Source organism: Lichenostomus cassidix, chromosome 8, assembly GCF_008360975.1.
Source record: "Lichenostomus cassidix isolate B80296 chromosome 8, HeHo_3.0, whole genome shotgun sequence".
Taxonomy (NCBI): Eukaryota; Metazoa; Chordata; class Aves; order Passeriformes; family Meliphagidae; genus Lichenostomus; species Lichenostomus cassidix.
In genome coordinates, this window is record NC_139489.1 from 18,940,119 (window position 1) to 18,958,908 (window position 18,790).

The 18,790-nt window shown below is 36.6% G+C and overlaps 1 protein-coding gene across 6 annotated transcripts in view; it reads right to left on the bottom strand.

Moving 5' to 3' along the window:
• COL11A1 (collagen type XI alpha 1 chain) overlaps positions 1-18,790 on the bottom strand; it is a 157,735-nt gene that overhangs the window by 51,775 nt on the left and 87,170 nt on the right. For all 6 annotated transcript variants that reach the window (XM_085068224.1, XM_085068223.1, XM_085068221.1 and 3 more), the window contains 14 exons: positions 18,608-18,661; positions 15,242-15,295; positions 15,083-15,127; positions 13,676-13,729; positions 13,543-13,587; positions 13,055-13,108; positions 12,558-12,602; positions 11,341-11,394; positions 9,153-9,197; positions 7,517-7,570; positions 7,393-7,437; positions 4,973-5,026; positions 3,948-4,055; positions 1,563-1,616 (listed from right to left, as the gene is read on the bottom strand). In XM_085068224.1, coding sequence (XP_084924350.1) covers positions 1,563-1,616; positions 3,948-4,055; positions 4,973-5,026; positions 7,393-7,437; positions 7,517-7,570; positions 9,153-9,197; positions 11,341-11,394; positions 12,558-12,602; positions 13,055-13,108; positions 13,543-13,587; positions 13,676-13,729; positions 15,083-15,127; positions 15,242-15,295; positions 18,608-18,661 — 765 coding nt within the window. The remainder of the gene's footprint in view (positions 1-1,562; positions 1,617-3,947; positions 4,056-4,972; positions 5,027-7,392; positions 7,438-7,516; positions 7,571-9,152; positions 9,198-11,340; positions 11,395-12,557; positions 12,603-13,054; positions 13,109-13,542; positions 13,588-13,675; positions 13,730-15,082; positions 15,128-15,241; positions 15,296-18,607; positions 18,662-18,790) is intronic.

The following is an 18,790-nucleotide window of genomic DNA, read 5'->3' on the forward strand; positions in this document are numbered from 1 at the left end:
ATCAGCAAAAAGAATGTCAGCTTTCTTGGCAATACTGGGACAAGATTTCCTATTTGCTTTACATAACTAATATATTTTTCTGCTGCTTTTCTTCTCACTTCCTTATGTTAATTTGAACTGGCCTGTGAATCAGTTTCCAAAGAAGTCTCTAATGAGTTATGTATTGTAGCTGTCATTAGTCTTTCTTGGAAATTTAAGCAACAAATTAGAAGAGCAAACAGTGAACACAACTTGAAAACTATTTTCAATTTTAATATGATAAAAATTTAATGCAAGGAAAGTCTTGATCAAGTCTTTGTTGAATAAAGAATCAATCAACTATAATTGAAAATGTTACATCATTTTTGTTCTTAGAACTGAATAATGTAAAACTCTTTTATCTTAGATTTTTCAGAAGACAGTTCTAAAGTAGAACAATGCGACTGAAATCTCAGACATTTTGAGTTAAGAAACTGAAGCAAAAACCCCCTATGTCTTTCAAGGTGAATAGTTTTCATGAATACTTTCCATGATAGTTTTAGTATTTTTCACTAATGCAGTGTTCAATGAATAAGCATTCTTCAGACAGTTCATTCATTTGACTGAAAAGGGTCAAAGTATAGGGCAAAGTCAGAAAAACACTTTGCTTAACCAGTCAGGAAGTTGTGAAAAATAGATCCAAAGTAGAGCAGAACTGAGGATTTTACTGCAGGTTGATGGATCAGTTGTGTATGAGGGATAAGACATTCTCTTACTTGTGATATTTACCTAGATGAGTCTTCTTTGACAGGGTCTGGAGCTACAATGTCTCCCAAATGGACTCCTCTACACAGGGAAATGGCTATAGAACTATGCTGCTTTTTTTCCATATTTTTTCTTTCTAATCTCAGAAAAGAGATCTTGAAATTAATTTAGCATGCCCATTTCCTAAAGATGTGTCAGGATGAACTTGATAGAAATATGTTTCATAAAAATGTTTCAAAACATTTAAAAATCCCCCTGTGTGGTTTTCTATTGCAATCTCAATATATAAGATGGCTGAAGGATAGATATAGGCACATAAATTAACTAAGGGTTGTGTTTTGTCATGTTTGATTTGAAAGAAACGAAAGGAAAACATGATGAAAATTGTAAATTTTATGCGTCAAAGAAATATGACTTATTCCATGGAAGAAGCAGTAATGACACAAATAGAATCTTTGTACCACACTGAAAATTCCCATCACTATCAGCATCCCTTTACTTGTCAATATAGTGCCTATTGTCTTTCAAGAATATCAGCAATTCCTTCATTTTCCAAGTGTTTAGTGCATGCCAGACTGATTCTGGCACAACACAAGTCATGAGAAGATGGTAAAGAGAAGTATATTAAGAAGAGGAAAGATAGTGCTCCATAAAGAGCCTGATATAGGAAATCCCACATTAAAAAAGATTTTACTTCAGGATATGATTGTCAAGAAAGAAAATGAGAAAAATGGCCCTTTCTTTGATATCCACACCCTGCTTCCCCAAAGAGAGAAATGAAGTAAGTGCCATTGTGGTCAGTTTCAAAACACTCACTGTGCAGCTCATTTACAGCTCACCTTTGGGCCTTGTCTTCCTGGATATCCTGGCAATCCAGGTACACCAAGCTTACCCTGCAATGAAAAGGCAGTGTTAAATTTTATTTTATTCTCCTTAGTGGTTCAGCAAGCCTCCACACAAAATAATTTTTCCCCAACTTAGAGGGATGATACTCCATGGAATATAATGTTAAATTAAATCAATTTCTCATTTTTACAATTAATCACCAGTGGGCTTAGTACCCCAAACTTAAATAAAAATTCCTCTCCAATTAATGAATGTAGAGAAACCAATACCTCAAAGGTTTTTTTCCCCATGAAGTGCTGTGCAGTACTATGAGGCTGAGATCATTAAACAATTAATATTCACTAAGAAATCAGGGTGTTAGTAGGTTTAAGTGAGAAGAAATTATTTTTAATTTATACTGTGTGACGGATGACTTTTCATAAATAGGCATTTAAAGAATCAATTCCTTTTCTTGAATAGTTCTAAACAGAGACTATGATAAATTATACCCCACTGATTGTTTGCTGACAATGAATTTGTCAACAAGCATTACCAACTTGCTATGCTCAGAAAAGACTGATCAGCACTGACATCAACCATTCCTAGAAATGAAATACAGTAGCCTGCTCCATTGAGCTGGTCTCTTTAGACCTCTAGAGGATGAGTGATGGTTTGCCACTTTCAAAGGCAAGGGAAAGCAGTTTCAGACTTTGAAAGATGGGAACTCTGGGGAAGAATTAGTCTGTTCTAGAATATCAAGTTTTGGAGAAGATCTCAATGGAAAAGATGACTATAAAGTATCATATGGTACTCTACAGTAACCTTAGATAATGCAAAATAGGAAGCAGAGACTTGTATGGGGAAGGAAATTTTCCTAAAAATGTCTGCTGGTAAAAAATACAGCACATAAATGAATATGTTGTGTATTATCATATTCATGTAAGTGCAGGTGTCTGGTGAGACATTACTGAAGAACAATTTTATTTGCCACTCTGAAACAAGCTGCATGCATTGCAATGATTTAAATGTTTTGCAGCATGACAGCACATCAGACTCTTGCCAAATTAATTGAAATTTTTGTCCCTGATTTTATGAGTAAGCAAGTCCAATTGCCTAGGTTGTGAGTGTGAATACAGATTTTTTAAAATTATAAGCTCTATTCTGATGTATTTCTTATTTTTTTGGCTCTCTTCTTGAAATTTCATTAACTAAGCAAATCCAGATTTAGACCTACTAGGTAGAAAGAGTTTTCTTATCATGGAATCAGTTAAATGTAGAGAATAAGAGACCACTCTGGTAATTTCATCATTTTCCTTACAAGAGTAGTACCTTTGTATTAAATGCATCATAGGAACGACAAGAGAACAAGACATTTATCTCATAGAAATATCTTTGTATATTTCAGGCTTCAGAATCTGGACTTATGATAGTGTGACAGTCCCAAATATGTCACAGTGAAGAAGAAATGCTTGAAAACCTATATTCATAGTAAATAATTTGAATAATAAGAGCTAAAAATAACTCAAAATTGCATTTAAAAACTACCAACTATTAAAAAAAAGGGTTCGTTTTGTTTTGACTTGCTGTTTGCACCCTCTGTCCTATGTCTTTCAAGACAGAACCAGAATTGAAGCTATAGTTCATAAAAAAATTTAAAGGGAAATATTTTCATCAGCATCTTCTCACTTTAGTGATATATAGCATATATGTCTTGAACAATTTTTAGATTTTTTTAATATTATCATACTTTTCCAGTTATTTAAATTACCACTGCTGAAATCACCTTTCCTTTGTGATTCTGCCACACAGCAAAATACAGTAGCTGCACACACATTTCTCAGCCTCCTTTCCATCCTTTATACCAAACTCAAATAGTTTTTGTGGAGGCCAGGATTCTACAGAGATTTGTACTTTGTGCTTGATTTCTCTTTTTCCACCATCCTTTTTTTAGTTCCCCCTTTCCCTTTTGCCAGCCCTATTTTGGATTCTTATTCAGGAAAAGTTTTCCATTTAAATAATTTCCATGTCACAATTTGTTGTAGTATGACTCAGTATTAATACACTCTTCAGCAGCACCTTTATCCTCCTTTGTGCCCAACTATTTTCTTTGTGCTGTGTTTTCCACAGCTGGCATGCACTGTATGTAATCTGGGATAAGAATGGAGTTGCCTTATGCACTGGTGAAGTGCTATAATGCCTCTTAGTGTACTTACAAGATCATGATTCCCAATACCTTATCAAATGGGAACTCCAGTGGTCCGCTGCAGCAGTGGCACAAAAATACTGCTAAATAGCTAAAGATTTTACAGATATGAAGGCTTGTTTTTAGTGATGGAGATGATGGGTTCCATCTATGTTCTGAGGCAATGGTGTGTTTATGTTGGTCTCTGGTTACTGACCTTCTCCCCAGCTGGACCAGCAGCACCTGGGTCCCCAGATGGACCTGCTCGACCTTTTGGACCTTCTGGACCATCTTCTCCTCGTGGACCTGGCTGACCAATTTCTCCCTAAAATACATCACCATATAAATATGGAGTAACTGCCTTCATGCATATTTTGGAAAGATTACCTACAATTACTGGAAAATAAGTGTTCAGTAAATCTAAATAGAGAATAGAATCATAGAATAGTTTGGGTTGCAAGGAACCTTTAAAGGTCATCCAGGCTTCCTGCAGTGCAGCAGGGCATCTCCAAATAGATCAGGTTGCTGTAAGCCCTATCCAGTTTGCTATTAGGAAAATACCACTATTTATGTTCATTATATAAATACAAATATATATAAATTAGACACTGAATATTACTTTCACAAGTGTTAGAGCCTAGTTGTCTTGCCTGAAGACAGATGCATTTGGAAACTATTTCTATTTTTCATTTGCTAAATTCTTGTGAAGGCACTCTAGCAGTCTATAGAAAGAAAACTGTCTTTATATGTGGATACCATCTTCACAGTTATTTATGTATACAGACAACAGATACAGGCCAGGAGCCTCCCATGAGGAGCTTTTTTAGAACCTCCACAACACTTCCTATGGAAGAAAGTAATTGCCCATTGTTATATAAACATTTTGGCAGAGATTAGCAAGATGCTGGGTTGGAACGGAAACATCTTTATCTTAGATAGATAACTTTTCCTCAGGCAAATACTGGAGATCTTGGAATCTGGGAAAGGAGATTCCATAGGAAGAGGCTTAGTGAAAAGGATATTTAAGATTGACATTCTCTTCCTCTTTATGATTGCGCCATTATTAATTCACAAGAACCATATCTCTAGCTCAAATTCATGCATGCACAGAGAATAGAAATAGTTTAAGCTAATAACCATAATTCTAATTTTGATTTTAAAGTATTTGTTCTCTTCAGTGATCCTTTCAAAATAATAACATTTAAACTCTTAAGAACATATGGGCTGTGAATAAATACTTACCCGGTCACCTTTAAGACCCATGTCACCTTTAAATCCTGGAAAACCATCTTCACCCTAAAAAAGGCAAAAATGCATGTAAATACTAAGTAATATAGAGGAACCTTTTTTTTCCTACAAAAAGGATAAGAAAATACATTCACTACAGATTAAAATAACTTGCATAGATAAAGTGGGTATTCCAGACACTAGAAAATCCAATCTGGCTACTACTGCTTTACATAAAATATACCAGTGCTCTATACAAAATGGATTTTTAGTTTGAAAATTCTTAATAATAGCTCTTCAAAAATCTATTTAAAGGTAGAAACAATGTAATTTTTCTGTTTTAATATGAATTATCTTGCAAAGTCCTTTCTTAATTCCTGTTTTTGATTATAATTCTTTTTAATTCAGTCATCCATTCAATTAAATAAAAAGTTGGTGACAAAAGCCATAATAATTTTTGTAACTTAGAAGTAGTCATTTCTATACAGCAGTTTGATATCCAGCACTGCTCAGCCCTGCTTACTCTCATTCGCTGAAGTGATTGACCAAAAGAGGTGACACTGTGATTCTCTGAAAAAAAACCATACTAAAAACCAGTCTAAAAGAAGATTTCCCCATGATTTCTAAGTGGTGAAACAAAGTTTTATGTGATCATCTTATATTGCATAAATTAAAATTTTAAGGTGGTTTTTCTTAAAATTTAGAAAGAAACTAAAAAGGCAGGATGAAGAATACATCAAAAAAGCTTTAGTTGTAAAAGTTGCTCAGTTATGGCCATGGACAGTAATGATTACATGAGAACCTTAGCAACATACCAGCAAGGACTGACCATGTGCCAATTACTGACCAAATAGCTGCCAAATGAACTGAAACTCTTCTTCAGCTTTCACAGTGAGCTTCCAGCTATTGACATCTACCAGAGGCTGATTTTATTCCATGTAGGAGGAGAAAGCTGAACGCTCTATTTCCTCTTCTGCTAACAAAGAATAAAATAGCTAAAGAGTTCTAGTCACATTTACTGGTCAGTACAGAGATAGGCCTCCTCTGATATCCCTGGACTATTTCAGATCTGTGGAGGCTTTCCTGGATGATAAGTTTACTTATTTTGTTCTCTTGTGGTGCTTTTTCCCATGTAATGACAGATGAATAATTTCAGTAAAAAAGCTCTGTGAACATACCCTTAAATTACTGAGAGAAAAAACTATGAAATATCTTTGTGTGACCTGATGAGGTATTCAGTAGAATTCACTGTCTTGCTGCAACTGACAGATCAATTTTAGGAACACAGATGTATTGTGGCTATTATGCTAATCAGTATTCATTGATATACACAGATTCATTGATATACACAGATACATACATACACACACATATTAAATGTATTTATATACAAGTCTTGTATTTTTTCAAAGCTGGATATTAATCATCAAATAAAGCACAAGAAAAAGCTTGGTTTTTGAACTGTCCAGTCTCCACAAATGTTAAGAGCACTTTTTAAGCTTAGATTTAATGAGTAACTCTAAAATGAGCATGTAGACTAGAAAAACTGTGGTACAGGAAGCCTTGAAAATATACAGCAGTTCTTGGCATCTGACCCAAATTCTGAATCAAGGCTTTTTAGCAAGACTGAGTCTTTTGCTTTAGAAATATCTATAAATATCTATATACCTATATATACATATAGTAGCCACGAGAGCCACAAGAGTGAATTTTCCTGTGTGGTCAGGAGGTATGACTGATGGTGTCTGTTGTGTGTCTCCTATTTTGAGTGCTGAACGAGGTGTGAATTTAAATCAACACTGGCTGCAGTTTCAGCCACTGCAGACCATCAGGAGCCAGCACAGATCACTGTGGTTGGTGTTTGCTCTAGTAAGAGCTCTTCACACAGAATTAAGGATATCAGGGAAAAGAAGAGCTTCCTTCACACTCATATATATAGATCTGACTGGGGCTGTCCATCACTTTGGCAAAGCCAAAGATCTGGGACAAAATACCTTGAGCCTAGAAAGCTATTGCATGATGTACATAAAAAATACAGATCTATTTTATGGCTCTATCAAAACAGATGGAAAACAGTTTTTTCCACAGTTTTTTAAACCACAAATCTCTCTGATGCACAAGCTTCCCAATAACCACTATAGTATCTGCTAACAAGAGAGAGGATGTCTAATTCTCTGCTTAAGGCCACTTTAGAGAGAAGTTACTTAAACTAGTGCAAAGAGGATTGAAAACTATTCTAACAACTTAAGGTTTTATATTCACTTTGTACTACTGTAAATAACCATGGAGGTCACTGATTTAGGAATTGGGTTTGGTATGTCCTTAGGGAAAGGCAAAAATAAACTCACTGCTGTGAAATAAAGCACACTTCAGTGAAGGAGGCAGTAGATGTTGCAGTGTGAAAAGGGAGAAGAATTAACTGCAGTCAGATTTACCTTTTCACCTTTGGATCCCTTGAGTCCTCGCACACCATCAGCACCCTAAAGGAAGAATATAAAGAATTACCCTCATGCATATATTCAAAGGGATGAGGGGAGGAATCCAATAACTACATCTTACCTTTACACCACGAGGACCTGGATATCCAATAGGACCCTGAGGACCTGGAGGCCCCTAAAATGTATTGAAGCAAAGAACCTTTGTTTGTACAGTTTTTGGTTAGCAAGCAGTTCTCTTCACAATCTAATCTTTATTCTTTCACTATAATGTATGAGACAGCAAAATAATATTGGGCTGCCTGCCACTAAGAAAAGTTAAGGCATTACAAAGCACACTTCAGTGTCAACACAAACTATTAATAGAATTATGAACTTGGATCTAACTTGTATATTTGGGAAGCATCTATCCATAATTTAAATTATCTGAAACAATGGTAAGTGTAAAAAGGGTCAAACAATCCGAAACAAACAAAAGTATGCCAACTAGAAACCAGTGGTGTTCTATTGAAGAAAATTTATATCCCAGTTATGATGATCACACAAGTCAAAAATAGAGACCAAAATAATGGGAATAATAAAAATCATAGTCTTAAAAAAGTCAGAACAAAAAATATCCCAACCCTGGAAGCTAAATGGCTCTGTGTGATCTCAGTGCTGACTGGTGCCTGGATTCTGTTAGCTGCATTTTGCTGAGTATTTTAAAGATGCTCAACTTGGATACTATGCAATCTGATGGTAGGACCTAGAGAGACTGAGTTCTGTGAAAGTAGAAGCAAGGAAGCCTGGAAACACGATACCTCTGTCTGAGGCTGAGTTGCTCTGTTGACTCTCTCTTGTCTGAGATGGACAGACAACAAAATCTTTTACTAATGGGGACATTGATAGGGTCTTTTTCCCCTCTCCAATGTGTCTTTTCACAAAACCTTTGGACTGTTAACATCTCTGAGAAACTGAACTTTCTACCAAATTTGGCTGAAATTGATCAATAAATTCAAAAGACATAAGAAACAACTGACAGATGGCCACACTCCTGGACTTCCAAAACGCTGTGTGTAAGCTTCATTTTCTTATGAAATAAGGATAAAATTTACAAGTCTTTTAAAGATTACAACACTTTTGACAAATATAATGTGCTGATGTCAGGTGTGCTGTACTTTCTGAAATGTCCTATTAATTCACTCTTCCTGTCATCTAGAATACAAGCTTTTAGTATTGACCCTGAAAACTGAAACTGAATTCAGGTGCTATAAAGGGTGCTGTTCTGGGTAAATAAGGGTCAATAATGAGTAAGCAGAACACTTTATTGAGCTCCAACGCCCATCAGGGCTTCATAAGGAGGAAAAAAGTCACTTTACACTGACACTGAGTTGAAGATGACCTAAACAATGCAAGGTCTCTGCATGCATTCTTAAACCTTCAAAAAAGCAGGCTTGGCACAACTTTTGTGGGTACTCCATAAAACAGAACTGAAAACTCAAAATATCTGCAACTCATTTGTATGAAATGTATGCAACTTTTCATTGCCATTCTGCCAACTCCAAGATGAGGTTTAATTTAAAAGAATAATTTCATATTATTTACAGTCTCTAGTACTTTGAATATATATGTGTTTGTCTGCAAAAAGATGCTTTGAATGGATCAGAGGTTTTCTATTCTCTTCATAAATAGTTCTTGTAGCAACAAATGTGTCACAAAGATGAAAAACTACCAAAAGTTTTCTTGAAACATATGTAAAATGGAAAAGCTTTAAAACTCACCAATGCGCCTTTATCTCCAGACTGACCCTCTTTGCCAGGATGACCCTGATTTAAGAGAAATGTATCTGATTTTAAAAGCAATAAATTTTAAGTAGTGGCATTTTATTATAAAAATACAATTATTTAAACATTTAGATTTCAGGTCATTAATCACATTTCTTCTGTATTAGAACAGACACGCAAAATTTTGAGGAAAGGTTTGACTTTCAATACCAATTTAATTTACATAACAAAAGAAAAGGTGGACAATAGTTACATTCATGTCAATATTTTCAGGAAGATGATAACCAGTCCTTCTGTTTAGTTAATGTTTCAGCAGTAAGAGGCTTTTAATGCAAGAGACTCTCAGCTTTGACTTTGAAACAAGGATGATTTATATTGTAGCATGAAAACATTCCTAAGTATATTTTTTAAATTACAGAATTTATCAAAAGATTCAATTGAAGGCTGATTTAGTTTCAACATTATATGTCTTTGTTCTAAACTATGACTTCCTTTGAAAACAAAATAAATTTATATCTCAGACTTTGCTCTGTATCACTGACATTAATAGTAAAGCACTCAAAACATTAGCCAATCCATCGTTTTTCTTTCTTACAACATTTGCACTAAAATGTGCAAATTTTAAAGGCAATTTAATGAAACTAAAGATTAACAGGTAATTGTGACTAGGCTGCGGGTGGGCGAGGAGCCGTGAGGGGAAACAGCTGGGACACTGTTCCAAATTGAGCAGGGAAATATTCCACACCAGATGATGTCTTACTCAGGAACAAAAACTCAGGGAAAGGAGAAGGAAGGAGGGCATTCATAACTGTTAATGGTTATGGTGTCAGTCTTTGCAAGTAACCCTTATATGTGCTGCAGCCCAGCTTCCCAGCAAGTGGCTGGCCATCCTACCTGAAGATTAGAAATAGGGAAAGAATCCCTTCCTTTTCTTTGCTTGTGTGCATAGCTTTGTTCCACTTAGACTGTTGTTACCTCAACCCATCAGTTTTCTTGCTTTTAACCTTGTGATTGTCTCTCCTACCCTGCTGTGGGAGGAATGAGCCAGGGAGTAGGTGGGTGCTTGGTTGCTGACTGGGATCGACCCACCACAGCAGGGGTGCGTCAGGTACAGACCTGTGCTGACACCTCATTTTCTCTTACTGCATTTCTCCCCTGCTTTTAAGGTTTAACAAGATGCAGATGATAAATAATGCTTATGTTTGGAAATTAACATTGTTCCCAGCATACAGAAAAGGACAAGGGCAAACTTTCAAATGTTTAGACAATGATTCAACATACAGACCCTCAGCTGGACTATCATTACAGGCTTAACATTCTCCATTAAAATGGTACTTTGACAAGTGAAAGAGTAGATTGTGAGAGCCCTGGATACAGTTTGCAATATATTTGCAGTGGTCTTGTTAAACCTTGCTGAAAGTCAGGTTTAAGAAATGCAGATTTCACTTAAAAGAAAAATTGTAAGGGACAATCTCATGGGCAGGATAAAGGTCTCAGAAACAGCATCGTCTAATGGCTCTTGGTTGCATAAAAAGATTATGTTTTTGCTACAAGAAAACAAGTGTATGGGCATGCCATTATGGTCAATGATTCCATTTCAACTGAATCCCTAAGCTATGCTGCTCAGGTGGTTACACTCTGTTCACAAGTAAATGCAGCCTCAGAATGAAGTTGAATTCCTTGGTGGTCACAAAGAGTGGCTTAGGTGTGTCCTGTTTAGACAATGCAAGAAGCATCCCAAACACATAATATGCAACTTAGGTCAGGAAGCTGAGAAAGGTCTAGTCTATTCCATGTTTCCTCAGAGAACAAGTGGTGAGCATTTTTACACGTGATTTGCTCTCCGTACTGCCATGGTAGAATTACAGTGGAACAGTATCTGGCCCTTTGTGTGTTAGTAGGTTATTTACGCATCCCTGAAGATGTTGCAGATGCATTTCATCGTCTGGGACCATATTTTAAAAGAACACAGATGTTTTTAGCAGCTGCTTCAGAAATGTAATTCTCTTAGTTTTAACAGCTCAAACGACACAGGGGCTTCAGACAGATTTTATAATGCTGTTGTCAACTAGGACCAGCACTGCTTTTCCCTTCCATTTTGTTTTTGCAACACAGGTATCCAAAAGTATTTATCACTTGGTAAAAGTATTTAAACATTCAAGGGATTAAATATTTGTTTACTCACAGGAGGTCCATCAGAACCGGGAAGGCCGGGAAGCCCAGGCTTGCCTTGTGGTCCCTAAATGCAGTAACAGACATCTTAAAAACAATAGCAAACATGTCCAACACATGTGACCCTAAGAGCTAAGGATATAAAATGCAGTTATACCTAAATCCCTTGATATGGATATCAGGGAAAAAGCAAAAATATAACAAAACTAAAGCCAGAATGACACTGTTGTCCAATATATAAGTACAAGGCCAGTTCTTACAATCTTTAGCCAACACAAACCACCCATATTTTTCAATGAGATGCTTGCTTTGCAACAAGCTTCAAGAACTACCCTGTGAACATGCACACTCATAACTCAAGACAGGGAAGAGTTCTCCAGTGTAAAAAATTAACTATTATTTAGAATTTCAGGAATAAAAGGATTTGCCAATGAAAGTTATCAACAAGTTCAAGAGTCAAAGAGTGCAGAGTAGAGAACTGCAGTGCTCATAGCTGAAAGGCATAATATGCCTTTGTGAAAGCCTAGGGATTGCATATATTGTGGAACTTGTCCATTTTCCTAGAATAACATTCAAGCACTCTGACAGGTAAAAAGCATCAATTTCTCCAAAAGAGTATAGTAAACAATGAAGAGGAAAAAAAAAATCAAAGAAGAATGAATCTAAAAGGAATTCAGCAAAAAGTGAAGAAAAATAAAATTGGCATAAAATTCAGTAGTGACTTTTTAAATTGAACAGAAGACATGTTTCAAGCCACAAGAACATGTGCAAACAAATGAGGAAAAAGCCACCAACTGGCAGTACAGTATGCCAGTTACACTGCAGAGGTATGTCATAATATCATCCTTGAAAAAAGAACAGAATCAGACTTGAGTAGGTAAAACTTTGTATAAAAAGAGATTAATGAAAATAATTTTTGCAGCTTGCTATGAAATTAAGTAACATACAAGTACACCTTGTTTAACATTGTAGAAGGCATTCTGAAGCTAATAACAGAAAATGAATCCAAAAAAAGGGGAGGAAATTATGTCTGTGAAAGAATGTATATGAGAGAAAAGTCATTGGTTATTCATTGGTTTTTGATTTGATGATTTCAGGAACATCTAATATTTAAATTTAGGTTACTATTCCTTAAAAGATAGCAAAGCCCTCAAGCTCATAAACAAGGTTGTTGAGCAGAAGTGTTGCACAGAAGTGACTGTGAAATAACAAAATAATGCTGTAACTTACTTTTTCACCAGGAGGCCCAATAGGACCTTGAGGACCAGGAAGCCCCTGTTAGAAAGAAACCAGTGTGAGAACCCAGGGAGAACAATATACATACATTCACCCTACTAAAGGTCCCTCATTAATCTGTTTAAACACACTGGCAAATATAAGTGGCTTTTTCTTCCCCCTTACAAGTTAGATCAGGAGTTTTGTGTGAGCCTTTTGCACAAGCCACTATTCTGGCAGTAGGTCTGTAACAAGATCCTATTCAGAACCCTCCTCCAGGTGTGGCCATTCCTGCTGCATTCCAGGAACACTGAATGAGTCATTTTTCTCCTGAATGAAAACTCCCTCTGAAAACTTACTCCCACTGCCCTCTGCACATTTGCAGCATTATTTATAAAATCCTTGAAGCTTTATCGGTTTTGCACATGAAAAGCTAAAGTTTTAATAATTTCCATTTATTAAACATTTGCTGCACATTACATCGTATTTCTTGAGAGTTATTTTACACTTACTTGTGGACCTGGAATTCCTTGCTGACCAGGAGGTCCTGGTTCCCCTTGAGGACCCTACCATGCAAAAAAATAGCAGGGCATTAGGTTTGCATTTCTGCACTACAGATCTTCATTGTCAGGACTAAAAGGAGCACAAACTCATCTTTGTTCCTCCCTCTTTAAAGTCCACCAGCAACTTTCTCTCCAGTATGAAATTTTTTCCTGCTAATGAATATCATGACCTTTTCTTTAATAGAGAATAACAGCCCACACATAGGACCTAAGCACTTGAGCCCATGGTGTTAAAGGATCCTGAGAGGAAAGCATGGTTAGGCCTTTTGGCTGAAAACTAAGTTACAGAAGCCTTGTCTTTCCCATATAAAATTATAATGAATCCGAATAGTTTGACAGAAAAGTTTAATTAAATGGAAGTGATGGCATAGTTGCAGGGATGAGAAAATGTGGAAAGCATTCTTAGAATCTTTCTAATTCAGAGTTTACTTACTCACCATGTTTCCCTTTGGGCCTGAAGGTCCATCAATACCTGCAATGCCCTACAACAAAAAATATAACAAGAGCAATTTTCAGTGGACTTCCATTTTTTCTTCTGGAAACTGCAAATACAGAACAGCTCATACATACAGGTTGTCCGGGGGGCCCAGGTGTTCCTCGGGGGCCCAGTAATCCCCGTGGACCCTGAAAGAGAAAAAACACATTATTGAAACCTGCATGATTTTTCCTGAACAGAGATGCCTGTGAGCAGGACTGGCCAAGGGATGGGATAAGGAATAGGAAGGATGAAGGAAAGGCAGCATGGTGTTTAGGAAGAAAGAAAGGAAAAAAGGGATAAATTCACTGATGACTGATTTTCCTCAAGGACATCATATGTCTGAACAGGATGTCAGTGGAAAGGCAAGATTTGATTTAGCTGCTGTACGGTCACTTCAAAGAAAGGTGGGAGATTGCTAATCATATTTCCTGGTGCAGAACACTGGTACAGCATCTTCTACTAAAATTTCAGCTGTGTCTTGTCCTGAAGGTCTGACCTGAAGAGTAATATACATATTTGTATTCCTGTCTTTTGAAAACATGGTGGTGTGTCATACTCTATACTACTATTTTGAGTGTAAGAAAAAGCTTTTATCTGTAGTAAGGATCCAATAAGTAAATAAAAATTGCTAATAATTTTATTGCAATAAATACAAGATATTATGGAAACAAAAATCAGATTTATTCCTCTTATCCCTAAAAATATTCACAAAAGATCAGTGGTTGTTCTCCTAAATAAGGTGAACAAGATTTTTTTTATAACATAATCTTTCGGTTTTATACTATGTGAATGAGTACTAGTTGTCATCATTGTGTCATTATTTTGTCAAGCTGCTAAAATAGGCAGAACTGAGGCTCCAGTCTCCTCATGTATGATATAGTCACAAATCACAGACACTGACTGTAGCAACTTCTTTGTACTTTGTGAGTATGCAGCAGTAGATCAGACATTTAGGGTAAAATTTCCCTTTCTGATGCTTGATTTCTTGCCTGCAATGCAGAACTCTGTTCTGCAGTGACAGCACCTGCAGAATTCCAACTGACAGGAGTAGAAATTCTGTATGTGAAACAAGTGTCAAATACACAATGAAGCACAGTAGTGTGAAAAAAGAGAAGAACTCAGGCTGTATTTTCTAATAAGTAGATGTTTAGATAACCCTTTAAAAGCAACAGGGGCTTGGTTGTATTCTGATGTATCAAGGACAGCAGTGACTGATTTTACATAACAGGGTATGAAATAGCATTTGTTTCTTCTGGAAGTTGTATATACTTAACTAGATATATTCTTGACTTAATTCTAAACCTGTAAGTGGTGTTTCAACCCTAACAAAATTTGTCCAATTTTTTGCTTTTCAGCCAGAATTAGTATTCTCTATATACAAAAAACATACAATAATTTTTATACCTGGAATTCAGGACAATTCAATAGAACGGAAATAAAATCTGAAAGTAACTTTTTTGTTTGTAACAGAAACAGAAGAATAAGAAAGAATTGCTTACAGCTTCACCTGGGAGACCTCTTGGTCCAACTTCCCCATCTTCTCCCTGTTTATGTGCAAAAGGAAAACAAGTTTTAAAAAAAGCCCAAAAATGTATCATAACCTTATTCCTCTTATATGAGGAATCAATCTAGATTTCCCTGTGTGAATAGCAACTTACTCTTGATCCATCTTCACCAGGTAAGCCAGGAGGTCCCTGTGGGCCACGATCTCCCTGTAGGATAAGGAAAGTCATTAAAATAACTGCTGGAAACTTTCTGCTGCTGGAAACAATAATGGATGGGAAGGGAAATGAAAGCAAATATGTCAACTGAAGTTTGATGTGTCAAAACATGTCTTGATACACTGATACAAATCTGTAAGCTATAGGTCTCAGTAAAATCTTTCATTACATTAGTATAAAAACAAATGAGCATTTTTGAAACAATGAGTAATTTGTGTTTGTACAGTTTCACCCTGTAACAAGAGTTGGACTTTGTAGTTCTTGTGTGTCCCTTCCAGTTCAGAATACTCTGCGATTCTGTGATTTTTGGCCACAGAACATACACAAGCTACTGCTACAAAAGGTAGTGTTACCCACATTTTCCTTTGTCTCATCACCACCTTCCCTCTCACCTACACAATGTGATTCTGCCAATAAAAAAAGACGTGTACATTGGGGCACAAGTTAAGAAACCAGTTTCAGGGCCCAGGAATATAGACAGATTTGTGCACCTTTCAGATCCACACACCCTGGCACCAGCTACTGAGAGCCTTGGGGCTGGCTTGTCTGAGGCTTTGGAAGGCAGCCAGACTTTCACACTCCCCCTCAGAGGTTGGGGCTTTTCAAGTCTATATATGCAGAGCCTCAGTAGATTCTGGACCATACTTTTAGGATTTATTTTTCTTTCCCAATTCCTAAAAAAAGCTAGTGTGCTACAGAGCTCAAACACCACTGGCTGACCTCCTTCTGGGCAGCAGGCTTTGAGACTGTGACTTCCTTCTGGCATTGGACAGCAACCAAGTATTCATGCTGTGTGCCTTAATTTTATCAGTGTCTCCAAGGAGCCTGACCACTGCTGTGGATTCTGCTGGAGATATATGGAGCCACTGTTTAGTGGCTCTGTTCTTCACACTTCCAAACTTTCTTAGGGAATTTTAGGTAACCCTCATATACCCAGAGCACATCCCCCAGTACTAGGGATGTTAAGATTTTATTCCAATGCCTTTCTGTCCTCCCCCAGCATGGAGGAAAAAATGAAATTTTATGAACTGCTCTCTAATACCTTTAAGATTAATTAATATGACATTTTCTATATTTTGGCAGGTTCTGGAACTACTCAGCATTATCTGCAGGTAAAGAATGTCTTTTTCTACATGCTAAATGACACTTCAGAAAGATGACAGAGGTCTATCCTCTGGCTTCCAATTAATATCCAGGTGAAGACTGACTTAGGCTTTCTGAAATAGTTCATCCCCTTAAGGGCTACCTTTCTCTTATTGCAGTCATTTGGTACTTAGATAAAGATTAGAAATGTGCATTCAGTATCCTGGTACTGCCATTCAGTAAAGAAAACTTCCTATCATTATCAGCATTTTCAGTTTTTCAATTCTCTATTTCTTCCCTTCAAATGTTCTCTTAAAGCCTGAAATTCTTTCTCCTTGGGCCTTTTTTAAAAGTATTGCTTTTATACTGAAGAAGAGTTGTTCATCTAGTAAGTCTCACAGATATTAGAGGTTAAAAGAAATATGACATCATGTGATGTGATCTGCCCTATACTGGAAGTCAGAGAATCTCATTCAGTAACTCCTGCCTGAAAACTTATGTTTGACAGAGACATAATCTAAGACAGACATTCAGTTTGCAGCTCATATGCCCAATATGACTAATTCTAAAATCAGTCCTGAAACTTCTAAAGTTATGGGTTTTCAACATTACTTGTTTTACAGCTGAAATATAACTTCAACAGAAGTATTTCACTTGTCTTCCTGTGTTTAGTCTTGCAAGGCAAAGAGAACTGAACATTTGCATTGGACATTGTCACTATAAATTACTCCAGGAGCTGTAATCATCTTATCTGGCTTTGAACTGAACTGCTTTCACAAGGACCATAGTGCACACTTTAATAGAAGACTTCCACAGAAACACAAGAATGTAGTGATTTTTACATAGTGGGATGGAGGAAACTATGAATATAAGTCATTATTTTCATTACTAGTTTGCAAATTTCAACTCCAACTTATTTTCCTATTTATTTTTTGGGGGGTGGAGGCAGATGTATGTGTTAAATTCAATTTTCTTTTTTTTTTTTTTTTAGGAAATATGAAACAAATTGAATATTTAAAAATAATAAAACTTATTTATGACTTGTAATGTGCCACAGCCAAGTCTAGTATTCCAGGCTGGAAAGCAGACACACATTGCTTGATTCAGGCCAAACTTCTGCTCAGCTGTCAGAGTGCAGGTGGCAAGTGCTTAATGCCGAGCCCCCTCTGCTGTTGGCCTGCTGAGCACACTGGACTTCCATTATGGGATGCACTGACTGCTTTACACTCTTTACCTAAAAGGGGATGATGAAAGAGGAATAACAAAATTCTTTGTGACAGCAGAAGTTCTTTCCCCATTGCAAACAGAACTCCAAAGAGTATCTTTAGATGCTACTAAAAAGAACTACATTAGGGTCCAGTGGCCAACACAGTTGAGATTTTCTAGGAAGCGTAACTGTGCTTACCCACTGAAGGGTGAGGGTGAGGTAATAAGTCCCTGGTCACTGAGCTTTAGCACATATGGAAATGGTTTTGTTGACATTCCCATCCACTGCCTCTGTTATGGTGCATTGCACTTACTGGGACAACAGTAAAGGACAGATATTCAGTAGGTTGCTAGCACCTACATTAGGGGTATAATCTAAAGCAGAAATCCCTGGCTGTGATTATTTCTGCACTTTGTAGTGAAAGATGAAGTCTCATTCCATATATATGTATGACAAAAGGAACAAGTGCTTTAGTTGTTTTAAATATTACTAAATTTTTTCCTAACTTATCTGACTTGACTGTGGCCTTTCTTTAAGCTGCAATTGTTGGAATAAGCCCCACTAAACAATTCAGTTTGCAACTGAAATATTCATATCCATTTTTTTGGGCAAGTTGCTAAGCAAGTTGAAATTTGGCATGCTCCTGATACAGAAACTTCACGCTAATTTCCTTTCCCTACTACTGTTTCCTTTAGAGCAATGACTTAAATTCCAGCAGGCAAATTCCTGAACTAAGAAAAACTAGAGGAAAACCTCGCTGAAGATGTGATCTAAATTCTGCAAATATATTTAAACTTTAAATATATATATTTGTTGTCTATTGATTGATATTACTCAAAAGTTTCACAAGCAATACATTGCCTGACAGTGCAGATATTATTTGTCATGTAAAAAGCTGACATTCTGTTTTAACTTTCCCCGCAGTCCCTATTGCTGTTCTAAATGAATAATGTATTATTTCAGGGACAGTATTAGTTTTAGTGTTGTAGAAATGCACATATTTTTCTTCTTACCCGGTTACCTTTGTCACCAGGGAGGCCAGGAAGACCATCAAATCCTCTGTCACCCTAGAAGAGAAATCACAGTTTTAGTAAATGACTGTTACATTGTCTCAATCAATAGCGCCTTCCCCCTAAAAGTGAATTTCTACCCTTGGTTACATGTACACTTTTGTTATTGAATGAAACACATGTGGT